The sequence below is a fragment of the Nicotiana sylvestris genome, chromosome 5 (genome assembly GCF_000393655.2).
Source record: "Nicotiana sylvestris chromosome 5, ASM39365v2, whole genome shotgun sequence".
Lineage (NCBI taxonomy): Eukaryota > Viridiplantae > Streptophyta > Magnoliopsida > Solanales > Solanaceae > Nicotiana > Nicotiana sylvestris.
This window is the reverse complement of record NC_091061.1, coordinates 3132071-3146132: the sequence shown is the minus strand read 5'-3', so window position 1 is coordinate 3146132 and position 14062 is coordinate 3132071. Positions and strand designations below refer to the sequence as shown.

General features: G+C 42.0%; 1 protein-coding gene across 1 annotated transcript; it reads right to left on the bottom strand.

Annotated features, from left to right (window-relative positions):
• Nucleotides 1–9432: 9432 nt before the first annotated feature.
• LOC138868195 (uncharacterized) lies at nt 9433–11275 on the bottom strand. Its single transcript, XM_070145596.1, has 2 exons — nt 10494–11275; nt 9433–9640 (listed from the first exon to the last, which is right to left on the bottom strand). Exons 1-2 carry the CDS (start codon nt 11273–11275, stop codon nt 9433–9435), a joined length of 990 nt encoding a protein of 329 aa, XP_070001697.1.
• Nucleotides 11276–14062: the final 2787 nt, after the last annotated feature.

The following is a 14062-nucleotide window of genomic DNA, read 5'->3' as shown; positions in this document are numbered from 1 at the left end:
GAAAACACCAGAAGCAGCAATATCAGCTGCTGCAACAAGATTCCAACCTCTCCTTTAACCATCCAAAATCACCCCGAGGCCCCCGAGACCTCAACCAAAAGCACAAACATAACCAAACACCTTATACAAACTTGTTCCAATCATCAAAACACCTCAAACAACATTAAATCACCCAAAACACATCGGATTCAAGCCAACCTTTCTAAAATCTTTCAAATTACGCTTTCGATCGAAAACCCAACCAAACCATGTCCGAATGACCTAAAATTTTGCACAAACATCCCAAATGACACAACAAAACTACTGCAACTCTCATAATTCCATTCCGACCCCTATATCAAAATCTCGCCTATTAACCGGAATTCGCCAAAATATCAACTTCGCCAATTCAAGCCTAAACCTACTACGAATCTCCAAAATTCATTCTGATCACACTCCTAAGTCATAAATCACCTCCCGAAGCTAACCGAACCGTCAAAACTCACATCCGAGCCCTCTAACTTATAAGTCAATGTTTGGTTGACTTTTCAAACTTAAACTTCCTTAAAAGAGACTAAGTGTCTCAAACCTTACCAAATTCATTCCGGATTCGATCCGACCAACCCGGTACCACATAACACGGATAAATAAAGCATAACGCAGTAGCAATGGGGTAAACGGAGTGTTAACTGATGAGACAACTGGCCGGGTCATCATATTGAATTACTCACCTTAAAGTGTTTAGTGAAATCCCCTTTCTAAGAGCTCCAAGAATCGCCCAAGTGCAAGAAAATGTGATAAAAATGGACGAAGTTCGTATTAAGTGAACCCCTCACTGCCCAACGACATTCGCACTGCAGTGCATTGGCCGCATCTGCAGTCCCACATATGCGGCAAGACCTTCGCAAGTGTGCCTTTTCCTCACCTGGCTGGGCTCCGCATCTGCGATCCCTTTCCACTTTTGCGACCATAGTGCTCGCAGGTGCGTAAATTTCTCTACACCTGCGGTGCCCGAGCTTACTTCGCATTTTCGCTTCTGCGGCTCATGGCTCGCTCCTGTGGTTGGCCAAGTGCAGGTGCAGTTATGACAGAGCTGGAGCTTCAGCAGCTTCTCCCAACTTCTAATTTAGTTTGAGCCTCATCCGATTGACACCCGGGTACACTAGGGCCCCGTCCGAGCATACCCACAAGTTTGAAATCATAAAACGGACTCGCCCAAACTCATGGAATGACCGAAAAAACATTAACACTAAGAATTTCACCCCACAACTAATTGATTCAAAATTATGAACTTCAAGTTCTTCTATTCGCTCGCCGAAATGTACTTAGACTAATCGGGTTGACACCAAATTTTGTGTGCAAGGATTAAGTTACATTATGGAACTTTTCCCAGCCTCAGAATTTCATTTGAACTTCGATATCACCAAAATTCGCTCTAAACCAAATATAAAAAACTTCTAAAACCTTCAAGAACCAACTTTCACTTTTAAGCGCCAAATTGCTCCCGGGTCATCCAAAACCCAATACGAACATATGCCCAAGTCTGAAATCATCATACGAACCTATTGGAACCATCAAATCCCGATTCCGAGGTCGTTTTCTCAAAATATTGACCAAAGTCAAACTTGGCCTTTTAAGCCAACCTTAAGGAACCAATTATTCCAATTTCAACCCGAACTCTTCCAAATACCAAATTAACCGTCCCTGCAAGTCATAAAATAGTAAAAACAAGTACGCGGAGTCTTATTTAGGGGAACAGGGTTCTAGAAAGCAAAATGACCGGTCAGGTCATGACATTCTCCACCCCTAAAATAAACATTCGTCCTCGAACAGGTTTAGATTCATAACTGAGGTGCTGAATAAGTGTGGATATCTGCCCCGCATGTCCTCCTCAGACTCCAGGTTGCCTCCTTGACTGGTTGGCCCCTCTACTAAACCTTTACTGTGAAAATTCTCTTTGATCTCAACTGGCGATCATGTCTAACAACAATGACAACTGGCTCATCCTTATAACCCACTCATCTAGCTGAATAGTGCTGAAGTCTAACACATGCGACAAGTCGTCGTGATACCTCCGGAGCATAGACACGTGAAAAATTGGATGGACCCTTGATAGGTTGGGAGGTTATAGAAAAAATAAGCAACCTCCCCAACTCACCTCAACACCTCAAATGGGCCTATAAACCTTGAGCTCAACTTGCTCTTCTTTCCGAATCTCATAATCCCCTTCATCGGCGAGACTTTCAAGAGAACCTTCTTGCCTACCATAAATGATACATCACGCACCTTTTGATATGCGTAACTCTTCTGTCTAGACTGTGTTCTGCGAAGTCGCTTCTTCTTTTTCCTTGTTCAAGAAAGATGGTGGTCTGGGGTGCTACAAATACTGCATCAAACAAGAATGTAGATGAGTATCCAGCAGGTCATGTAATGAATATAAGCACGTTCCTTCCAAAAAATAGGCACAACCAAGCAGAGAACACCTTTGGAAAGATTTCTAGTTTCGCCACTGAGTCAATAGGGGATTGCTCATATGCAAAGACGAATAATTTTTTTAAGTTTATCAGTACCTACAGAAATCTCAAGTTAATATATAATAATAATTGGATTAACGAATTGGGTTCCAAGCTAAATATTCTTATATATTTAATACATTTAGTGGTTCATTTCAAGTATATCAAGATTCTCTTGACAATAGTCAAGTGAGACGCTTTTGGATTTACTTGAAATCGAGCACAAAGGCCTACACTGAAAAATAATATCAGGTCTGTTGGCAGTGAGATATAACATACAACTTCTGATCAACAGATGAACCAGGTTCATCTATATACAATTTTGTGGCTGTTGTTATAGGACTGTCTGTTTCTTTGGAATCTGCCATTTTAAATATTTTAAGAAACTCTTTCACATACTTCTGCTAATGGATCATAGTTTCATTTGAGTTTTGTTTAACTTGTAAGCCTAAAAAGAAATTAAGCTCACATATCATACTCATTTCAAATTCATTCCTCATTAGTTTAGAAAATTCTTTACTTAACTTCTCAGTGGTTGCTCCAAAGATTATATCATCAACATATATCTGAACTACCAAGCAATCTTTACTTTTTTCTTTCAAGAATAAAGTATTATCAATTTTACCTCTCTTATAGTCATGCTCAAGCAAGAATATTGATAGTCTTTTATACTATGCTCTTGGAGCCTGCTTGAGCCCATAAAGTGACTTGTCAAGCTTGTACACATGATTAGGACATTTCCTGCTTTCCAAGCCCGGAGGTTTCTTGACAAACACTTCTTCCTTTAGATAGACATTGAGGAAGGCACTCTGGACATCCATCTAATGGAGAGTGAATTCCATGTAAGAAACAAAGGCTATAAGAAGTCTAATTGCTTCCAATCTTGCAACTGGAGCAAAAATCTCATCATAGCCTATGCCCTCCTCTTGACTATATCCTTGAACCACTAATCTTGCCTTGTTCCTTGTAACTGTTCAATCTTCATCAAGTTTATTTCTGAAGACCATTTAGTGGCAATTACTAATTTGTACCAGATGCCAAACTTGACTTCTCTCAAATTAGCTGAGTTTATCCGGCATTTCATTCACCCAGTCTGCTTCCTGTAAATCCTCAGCAATATTTTTCGGTTCAATAAGAGATAGAAAAGTATCAAAAGCAAAAATATTCCTTAAAGATGATTTGGTGTTGATTCCATAGGTTGGATCAGTAATTATGTTCTCAATGGGATAAGAACTTTGGTACTTATAAGGTTTCACAACCATATGGTTTTCCCTAGATGTTCCTTTAGTGTATTGTTGCTAAGGAACAGGTTCCCTCAAGATATAAGGATCAGTTCTTCTTTGTTCAGTTCCCCTTGTTAGGTTGACCTGGGTAGAAGAACATGTTCCTTCTTCTGGTGCAACTTCGGTCTGGGTTGTTGTGGTTTCATTTGAGTTTCTTACCAGCCCAATTTCTTCATCTTCATGTTCATGTCTCTCAGAAAGAATGTTAGTTCCATCAAAAATCACATGTATACTTTCTTCTACACACATAGTTCTTTGTTATAGATCTTATAAGCTTTACTATGTGAAAAGTATCCAAAGAATACTCCCTCATTACTTTTGGGATCAAACTTACCTAGGGAGTCTTTACCATTATTGTGCACAAAATACTTGCATCCAAATGCCCTAATATGAGATATATTTGACTTTATCCCTTTAAGTAACTCATAGGGAGTCTTCTCAACAAGAGGTATAGTCATGCACCTATTTATGATGTAACATGAAGTGTTCACAGCTTCTTCCCAGAAACTATAAGGCCGTTTACTCGAAAGAAGGATAGTTGTAGATATTTCTTCCAATGTCCTATTTAATGTAGCCTTTTTAGGCTCCGTTGATAGTCCTCGAGGGTTGAGTTTCCTTGATCATCTAAATTTTTAAGATAGCTTTTAGGCCTTGCACATAGTACCCGAGTGAGAGTTTGCTTAAACTTGGGTGGCCTCCAACTGAGCGAAAATTGGTCTTGAGCTTAAAATAAAGATAGGCTTAAGGCGTTATAGATAGTTCCTGAGCAAGGATGCATTCGAACTCGGGTGGCCCTCGGGCTTAAAAATAATCAAGAGAGCGGTCAAATTGACCTTTGAGATGTAGGTAGCTCTGGTACTTTGTGAATAATCCTCGAGTGAGAATTGGCTCAAACTCGGGTAGCCCTTGGGCTTAAAAGTCGAGAAGGCATTGGTTTGGGCTCAAAATAGAGATAGCCCCGAGGATTTATGAATAACCCTAATGAGAACTGATTTGGGCTCAGGTAGCCCAGGGGCCAAAGAATCGGGTGAATTACCCGCACTTGCAATAGCAGAGATCCTCGATATCGGGCACCATTTTGAAGCTGGATTGATGCCGATAGCTTATTAGAGCCCAATTATATTTCGATGGAGATCCTTGAGATCGAGCACCATCTCGAGGCTAGTTTTGTGTTGATGGATCCTTAGAGCTCATCGTTATGGTAATAAAGATCCTCGAGATTGGGCACCATCTCGAGGCTAGACTGACATGGGAACCTTTTACCCCTCAAACGTTGTACGACAGCGTCATTCGTATGGCTTGACTATGAAGTGACCGAGATGGTCCCGTCGGTACACTTCCGCGAAAGTGATAATGGGATAGCTAAAATTAATTGGCCTTGAAAGTAGGCGGATATCCGCCGCTTTGTCTATATATGAGTTTGCTCTCCCTTATTTGAGGATTCCGCTACTTTGAGCAGATATACTTTTTATAGAGTTCTCTTTCCTTGCGTTAGCTCTTTTATCATTTTAATTCAAAGTTTTCGTCTAAGTTTTAATTTCCCTTATCTTGTTCTACCACAGTTATGGCTGCCACGCCCAAACCTATTCACCCAGAAGAGGAGAGTTCTGCCTCCGTTTCCCGCTCGGTTGGTGATACGCCACCGGAGTCCAGTGAGCTAACCCCGAGAGATTTGGTATCGAGGAGGGACTTTATGTTGGAGAGACCTCTCAACGTTCAGGGCCATTGGGAGTATACATCGAGGTTTGTTTCCTCAATAGAAGAGGGACATCTCGAGGCAGTAAGGAGAGACTGCGGATGGGAGAAAAGGTGGTGTTGCAGGTATCTTCCCTGGAAGAGAGCATCCTTGCTCACGTAGAGAGGTTTCTGAACGTATACACATACCCCTTTACATTGGGCCCTCTTGATAGAGTCGTGCTTGACTTCTGTCGAAAATATTAGGCTACCCTAGCACAGGTTCACCGATCGTTCTGGAGGGTAGTATTGATGGTGAAGTTCTTTGTAGAGGAAGTCGTGCTTGTGTTCACCCTTAGCCATCTCATTAGGATGTATCGGCCCTTTAATCACTAAGGCTTGATAACTTTGTGATGTCGATCTACCAGGCCCATTATTGTTGATGATGAAATTGATGTGGACCAAGGATGGATGAATTGATTTGTCCGAGTACGGACTGTCGATATTATCCCCGTGGAGTTTCTTTCATTTTCTGAGAAATGGAATTTCACACGTAAGTGGTAAACTTGTGTTTTTATCATTTTTGCTCATGGTGAAGGCGGATTCTGTAAAAACGCTTTACTTTTCTTTTTTGCAGTAGTCCCATGGATGCCATACGAGATCCCCAACTTGACGGATTGCGCTTGGAAGCTGGCATCCCGCTCGACCTATGATGAGTGTAAGTGGAGAGATCTGTCCAAGGGTAGATGGGAGGTAAAACAACATGGTACGTGTTGTGTGGTTTGCTTTCTTTGAAAGGTAATTTCTTTTATATGTACTAACTCCGTCATCACATGCATTGGGGAATTTTCTAAGATGAGACCATGCCCCCTCGGAGAGGAGCAAGAATCTTCGGCTTCAGGACCGAGGAATAATAACAAACAGAAGGAACCCTTGCAGGGTAAAGGTGCTCATAGCGAGACAAGTCCTGCCCGGAGGCCTAGAGAAGATGTATCAGTTGAGCATGTAGTACCCGAGGCTTCTGGCCTTAGAAAAATGATTCCTCCTTTGCCACCGTCTTCTTTTCTCATCAAAGGTACTTCGAGGGACAAGGATTTTCTATCACCGTCTTCTTTTCCTATCGAAGGTACTTCAAGGGATCCTCGACTATAGGGAGCGGTTCTACCGGGGCCGATAAGACCAGGCCAGTAAATGTGCGCTTAACCTTTGAGGAGGCTCAGCGGCTTTGTTCTATGGTGAGTTTTGGTCAATTGTATTGGCTTTTCAGTTTTGCACTTTCATTTTCTTATTGAGCTCCTTTTTCGTAGGCCTTTGACAAGCTTAAGTCTGAGATGTTTCGCCATGAAGCAAGGTTGCAAAAAACCTTGGACGAGGAGAAATCCCTCACACTTCTTTGTGACAAAATGGGAGAGGAGTTGGTATACCTGTGGTACTAGGTGAGTCAGAGCCATAACTACAAAAGCTACCTCGAAGGACAGGTCACCTCTGCTTCGAGGGGGTGTATGCTTCTTATTCTATCCTCTAAGATTAATATTTTGATACTTCAGCTGCAGAGAAATATGGAGGACTTGGAACGCCTTTGGGGAGAAGTTGGTCAGACCAAGTGTGAGCGTGACGAGCTAAAGGCTCAAGCAGATGCCCAAGTTGTGGCCAAGAAGAATGCTTTGGCCAAGGCTTCTGCCCTCGAGGTGCATCTCCGGAATGTTCGTGAAAATAGCTTGGTCCAAACGAGCATGACTGCAAGGCTCGAGTCTGAGATTTTGAAGATGAATTCCAAGGCCGTGGACGCACGAGCTGAAGCAGAAGAGATTCGAGCTAAGGCTACAAGAAAGTGGCCATCTATTTAAAAGACGTTACCGATGCTCGGGCTGAGTTGAGAGGGGCTTTCGATAGAGAGAGTAGAAGCAATGAGTATGCCCGGTGCAAATCTCGGAGGGGGACCCTCGAAGAGATCCACACTAGGGGCTTCGATCTCTCTAAAGAGATAACACAGGCCAAGGCGGATAAATACGATGCCAAGTTCCTCGTATCCGATGCCGAAGATAATGGAGAAGAGGCCGATGGGGATGCAGTCCCCGAGGGAAAAATAAACTAGGCTTTTTTCTTTTTGATTCTTTGTACGGTGTTCTTAGAGAACTTTGTAAATTAAGCTTTGTATTTTTTCACATATATGCATAAAGGGAAGCCTTTTGGTTTCATCTTTCATGCATTTCCCTTTGCTTGTGTATGTCTTTCTTTGTTTTGAATTTATACGTTTGTCGATGTTTAGATAGGTGAATTGGACTTCGAGGAAAAAACCCATAGGTTTATAAATCGGCCTTGAGGCTTGTTGGGTTGGCTTGTAGGCTCTTACGCATTTGCCCTTAAGCATTTTTCTAGTTAACTATTTCGGGATCAGTGTTCGAGTTGGATTTCGATTCGAGCTTATTGACCCTTACGTTTTTGAGTTTTAAGCTGGCTTTTAGGCTATTACGTATTGGGTCGGTACGACCTTTAATATGGGTTGGCGATAGTGGCTCTTATGTGTTGGGTCGGTACAACCTTTAATATGGGCTGGCGATAGTGGCTCTTACGTGTTGGGTCGGTACGACCTCTAATGTAGGCTTTATTTTTCCCTTGTTAAAAGTTTTTGTGTTTGCCCGACTCTTCGACAGTTCGATAAGAACCTTGATTGTGAGCATTTATGCAGCAATAAATGAGCACCTCAGGAGGTTTCGCTCGATGGATGCATTGTTTTGAAGCCTGTTGTTTGGAGCTAATATGATCGAATCTCTTTTGCTTATGCCGAGGGTAGCCTGATTAACCGGTTCTTTTCGAAGTATTTTCAAAGTAATTTGAAGGCCTGTGTTTTTATAGCGATAGTCGGGTGTCCTCGAGTCGCGTTAGTTTGGCTGTAGTCTTTTGGTCCCCGAGTGAAGTAGTTTCGGTGTTTATATCGAGGGTATGCCTTTTTAGGGGTCTTATAAGTTTGAATATATAGCCTTAACTTTAAGATCAGGATTATGCCTTTTGTAAGCCCTTATAAATTTTAACATGCCTTACTTGAGGTCTTACAAATTTGGTTACTTGGTACAAGTATAATTCATGCCTTGCTTGAGGTCTTACAGATTTGGTATTGCCTTATGAAGGTCTTTTGAGCTCGAGGTTGCCCGCATGGGGTCTTATAGCCTTGAGTTTTCGACAAATCGATGGAGTGATAGTTGGCGACAATCCCCAAGACATCGAAAGTTTTTTGGCTTTGGAGACATTATTTGTAAACTTGGTGTTGCCTCATTGATGGCATACGAGTTCGAAGTTTCTGACCCGGATGTCATATGGCTTCGAGTTTTTGACGTCAGACCCCGGGTGTTCGGGAATTTTCTGGCTCTGGAGCTGTTTCTTGTAAAATTAGCAGAATTATTTTGAAGCACAAAGTGTTTTATGGAGCAAAACATATTATTTGATTACTTGGCACAATTATACTTGTTATTGTTGTCGAGGTCTTGGTTCTTCTATACGGACACGGTTCATTCGATTGTTTGGCCCGGTATATCATTTCCCTATTGATAGCCTTTTTGGATCATCTTTAATTCTTCGAGGAGGTGATCTTTCGGGGGGATACCCCCAGTGTTCGAGGTTGATTGAAGAGAAGCCTTGAATACTTTTTAAGTTCTCCTTAGGTAGCATATGGATGTTGCCTCGTTAAAAACCTTGCCGGTAAAACCTTTTTAGGGATAAAATCCGATCGAAGGAAAAGAGCGCAATGCATGCTTTAAAACCTAAGGTCTTTAAGATGGAACGTTCTTCGATTGTTATGGTCGGACACCTACACATAGTTTAGTGTAAGATGTAAATAAAAAGGGAGATGACTATACCTTAGTGGTGATGGCGCTTCGATCCTCGACATGCTTCATCAGTTTGCTCCAGGGACGCGGTACGATCCTTTGCTCATTTAGTTAGTTCTAGCCGAGAATGTATCTCGTGATTGCCACTTCACTATTTGCTTATTCTTTGGCTCCTTCGATGTTAAAGGCATTGACGCTGGTGCCACATCGTGCACCGTGAACATCTCTCTTGCTGCATGCTGTTCTCCGTACACAGTTGTTATTCCATCCTTTGTCGGAAACTTCATCAATTGATGAAGAGTGGATGGTACTGCTTTCATCCAGTGTATCTATGGCCTTCTGAGTAAGTCGTTGTACCTCATGTCTCCTTAGATAACATGAAACTTGACATTCTAGGTTGTGCCGACCACGTTGACGGGGAGAGTGATATCCCCTTTGTTTTTTCACTCACCATGTTGAATCCGTTGAGGACTTGAGAGGCGGGCATGATCTGGTCGAGCAGTCCAAACTGCTCTACCACTCTTGACCTGATAATGTTGGTCGAGCTACCTGGATCCACAAGCACATGCTTAATTTGAAATGTATTCACGGGAAAAGAAATTACCAAGGCATTGTTGTGAGGCTGAGACAGGGCCCCGATGTCCTCATCGCTGAATGTGAGAGCATTATTGGGTATGTAACCCCAAGTTTGCTTCTCTCTAGTGATGGATATTTTTGTTCTTTTGACAATGGGTTATTGTGGGATGTCGATTCCTCCAACGATCATGTGAATGACAAGTTGTGGCTTATCTATTTCATTTTTCATGTTTGCCTCTCTTTCTCGGAACTGAATTTTGGTTTGGTCGCTAAGGAACTCTTGGAGGTGCCCTTTGCTGAGTAGTCAAGCTACTTCTTCTTGGAGCTGTCTGCAATATTTGATCCTATGACTGTGTGTGACGTGAAATTCACACACTAAGTTAGGGTTCCTCTACGACGGATCCGATAGTATAGGTCTTGGCCACCTGGAGTCCCTAATTTTACCGATGGCAGATATGATGTCCAAAATGTTAATGTTGAAGTTGTATTCAGACAAGCAGGGTGCCTCCGTCGGCCCTGTGTGTCTATAGAATCCGGCTCTGCTCATGAGTTCCCGAGGATTCTAACCTCGGTCTGTCCTTTAGTTGTTCCGAGGTATGTTACAACTTGGGGTGTTTCTTCGATCTTCAGTGTATGGTTGGTACCTTTCTTTGTTTGGTTTTGGCTCTTTTGCCAGGAGCCTTCTAGGATATACAGAGCCTGAGGGGGCTCCCAGTTGGTCTTCCTCGACCCTAATCTTTGATTGATATCGGTTGTGTACATCCGACCAAGTCACGGCGGGATATTCAACCAAGTTCAGCTTTAACTGCTTCGAAGCCACCGAGATTCGTTCGTTCAAACATTGGGTGAAGGTATGCACTGCCCAATCATCGAAGACTGGTGGTAATTCCATTCCTTCCATTTGAAAGCGAGATACGAACTCCCGCAACATCTCGTTTTCTCTTTGTTTGATTTTGTAGACGTCTGATTTCTGTGTAGCCACCTTGATGGCGCCGGCATGTGCCTTTATAAAAGAATCTGCCAGCATGGTGAACGAGTCTATCGAATTTCGGGATAGGTTGTGATACCACATTATGGCCCCTTTTGAAAGTGTTTCCCCAAATTTCTTCAACAGGACAAATTCAATTTCGTCGTCCTTCAGGTCATTTCCCTTTATGGCACAAGTGTAGGCAGTGACGTGCTCGTTGGGATCTGAGGTTGTGTTGTACTTAAGGAGATTGGGCATTCTGAATTTCTTGGGGATGGGTTTCAAAGCCGCACTTGATGGGAATGGCTTTTGTACGAATTTCATTGAATCAACACCCTTCTGGACCTGGGGTGCGCCCGGGATCTGATCGACCATCGAATTGTAGGTCTCCACCTTTTTGTAATTAGCTTCTATCATCTTTTCACCCAACTTAATCCTCTTCTTATGGTCCTCGAGCATCTTTATAATAGCGGGGTCAGCTGCTGACCCGTTGTTGCTCGATCATTCCGGTACCTGTTCGGCTCGATGAGCCATTTCTGGTGTTCCTATGCTTGGAGTGTTTTGGTGGATTTTCAGTTGAGAACTCGCTAGCTACTGTGCCCGCAACATTTCAAAAATGACATGAAGGCTAACCTCTTGTTCCTCCCCAATTGGGGTTTTTTGAGCCTTTTGTTGGACTTCTTGGAATATACTCCTGTTAGTGTGGGAGATTATATCGACATGTTGGGCATTGCATGAGACCACATCCACGGGGATTGGCTCTGGTGTGTCCTCAGGGTTTTGTAGTGGCACACTGACGCCTAAAACAACTACACCATTCTCTCCATGGTCTTCAAGACCGTCGTTTTCATATGCATTCTGTGAGTTAGACATTTTGACCTGAAATCAAAGATTTTTGGGCAAGAAAAAGCATGAAGAATAACTTGCGTTATGTAGTAAACCAGCAAGAAAACAATCACTATTATTTTTAGCCCAATGGTGGGCGCCAAACTATTTACCCTGAAAATGGTAATTATAATTAGATTTGATTTTATAGTTCTAAAAATACGTGATTTAATTTTATGAGTTGTTAGGCAGTAGATGCTAAGCGTGAGATTAGGAAATAAGATAAGAGTTAGAAGGTAGCATGTCAAGCAAACCGAGTGGCTAAGGATCAGGGCCTCGAGTTGGCTTATACGGGGCCTCGAGGTCGAGTTAAGCGTTAGGCTACATCCGGTTGATGAAAGACTAATAGTTTTGAGGGCTTTGATGAAGGATCTGTATGATCAATGATGAGTAATAAATTAAAAATAATCAATGAAAACACGATAAATGCAAGTAATGTAATAAATGTAAGCAATAGAATCAAGGGAGAATGTGTTTAAGTTAGAAAGCAGAGAATGTTCTTGTTCTTGTATTGAATATTGTATCCTACAAAATGATAATGATCCCCTTTATATATGAGGGGGAATCCCAACATAGTACAAATGCATTTATTATAAAGATATGCGGCTAGTACAACCATTTAATGCCACAGTACGGGTTTATACTAGCCTAATAGACTTGGTCAGCTTTACCCACGTGCCCTGGGGAACTTCTCGTTTTTCCATCACAACCACCACTTTATACTACCCCGAGATCGAACATCGAGAACCCTCGGGGTCGAACCTCGAGTCGTACCTCGAGCCTTTGGAGACACGCTTATGAGGCGTCATAATGACCATAAAATTGGACCCTCTGATTTTTACCGTATACAAGACTGAGTTATGAAATCAGTAAACATATCATGACTTAGTACAGATCTTAAATCAAAAACAGTGAGAGGATAATAAGAAAAAGACCTCTAAGGTCCAAACAGCTTTGGCACAAGGCCCAAATATGGCGTTCAACCCAATTTATAATAGTTCTTTCTAAAATACATAAGTATCAAATAGTTTTCAGTCAAATACGCAACTTTATAGTTTCTACATGACGGACCAAATCACAATCCCAATGGTGCACTCCCACACACTCATCACCTAGCATGTGTGTCACCTCACAATAGTGAAACGATATGAAATCCAGGGTTTAATACCCCCAGAACAAGATTTGCAATCATTACTTACCTCGAACCGGTCAAATCCCTACTCTGCGATGCCCTTGCCTCTGGAATCGACCTCCGAACGTCCCGAGTCTGATCAAAAGCAATACAATGCAATCAATATAGGCCAATGAACCAATTCCATAACAAAAACTATCAATTTAGACCAAAATCCTAAAATTTACCCAAACCCGGCTCCCAAGCCCATGTCTCGAAATCCAACAAAAATCACAAAACTAGAAGCTCCTTCCAGTCACGAGTCTATACATAACAAAATTATCAAAATCCGACATCAAATGGTCCCTCAAATCCTCAAATTAAACTCTCCAATTTTCAAGCCCTAACCCCTCAATTTCATCCCTAATTTCTACCAATTTCATGCTTAAATAACTGAAAATTACCATAATCACAAGTATTAAACTCAAATAACTTACCTCAATGAGTATCCCCTTGATTCCCTCTTCAAAACCCTACAAAAGGCTCCAAGGCCGAATAAAAATGGTGGAAATAGCTCAAATTTCGCGAAGGGGCCAATTTATACCTTCTGCCCAGGCATTTCCGCACCTGCGGCCATTTACTCGCACCTGCACAATCTCAATTCCAACTCCTCCATTAACCATCCGAATTCATCCCGAGGCCCTCGGGACCTCAACCAAAATACAAACAAGTCACATATCACCATTCAAACTTAGTCGAACCTTCAGAACACTCAAAACAATATCAAAACACCAAATCACCCTCAAATTCAAGCCTAAGATTTTCTAAACATCCGAATTCCGCAAACAACGACGAAACCTATCATACCACGTCCGAATGACCTGAAATTTTGCACACACATCACAAATGATACTACGGATCTACACCAATTTATGGATTTTCATTCCGACCCCGATATCAAAATTTTCACTGCCGACCGAGAATCGCCAAATTTCCAATTTCGCCAATACAAGCCTAATTCTACCACGGACCTCCAAATCACATTCTGGACATTCTCCCAAGTCCAAAATCACCTAACGAAACTAATCGAACCATCAGAATTCACATCCGAGATCATTTACACATAAGTCAATATCCAGTTCACTTTTTTAACTTAAACTTCTAAATAGGAGACTAAGTGTCTCATTTCACACCAAAACCACCCCAGATCCGAACCAACCAACAAGATACAATGAAATACAGCTAAAGGA

What these genes read in the sequence shown, in the direction of transcription:
- LOC138868195 (XM_070145596.1), bottom strand. Translation starts at nt 11,275, where the DNA reads ATGCTCGAGGACCATAAGAAGAGGATTAAGTTGGGTGAAAAGATGATA. An exon ending in CCAAAACCAAACAAAGAAAG is followed by an intron (nt 9,641 to 10,493) that starts GTACCAACCATA and finishes ATGTTATCTAAG; the next exon opens with GAGACATGAGGTACAACGAC.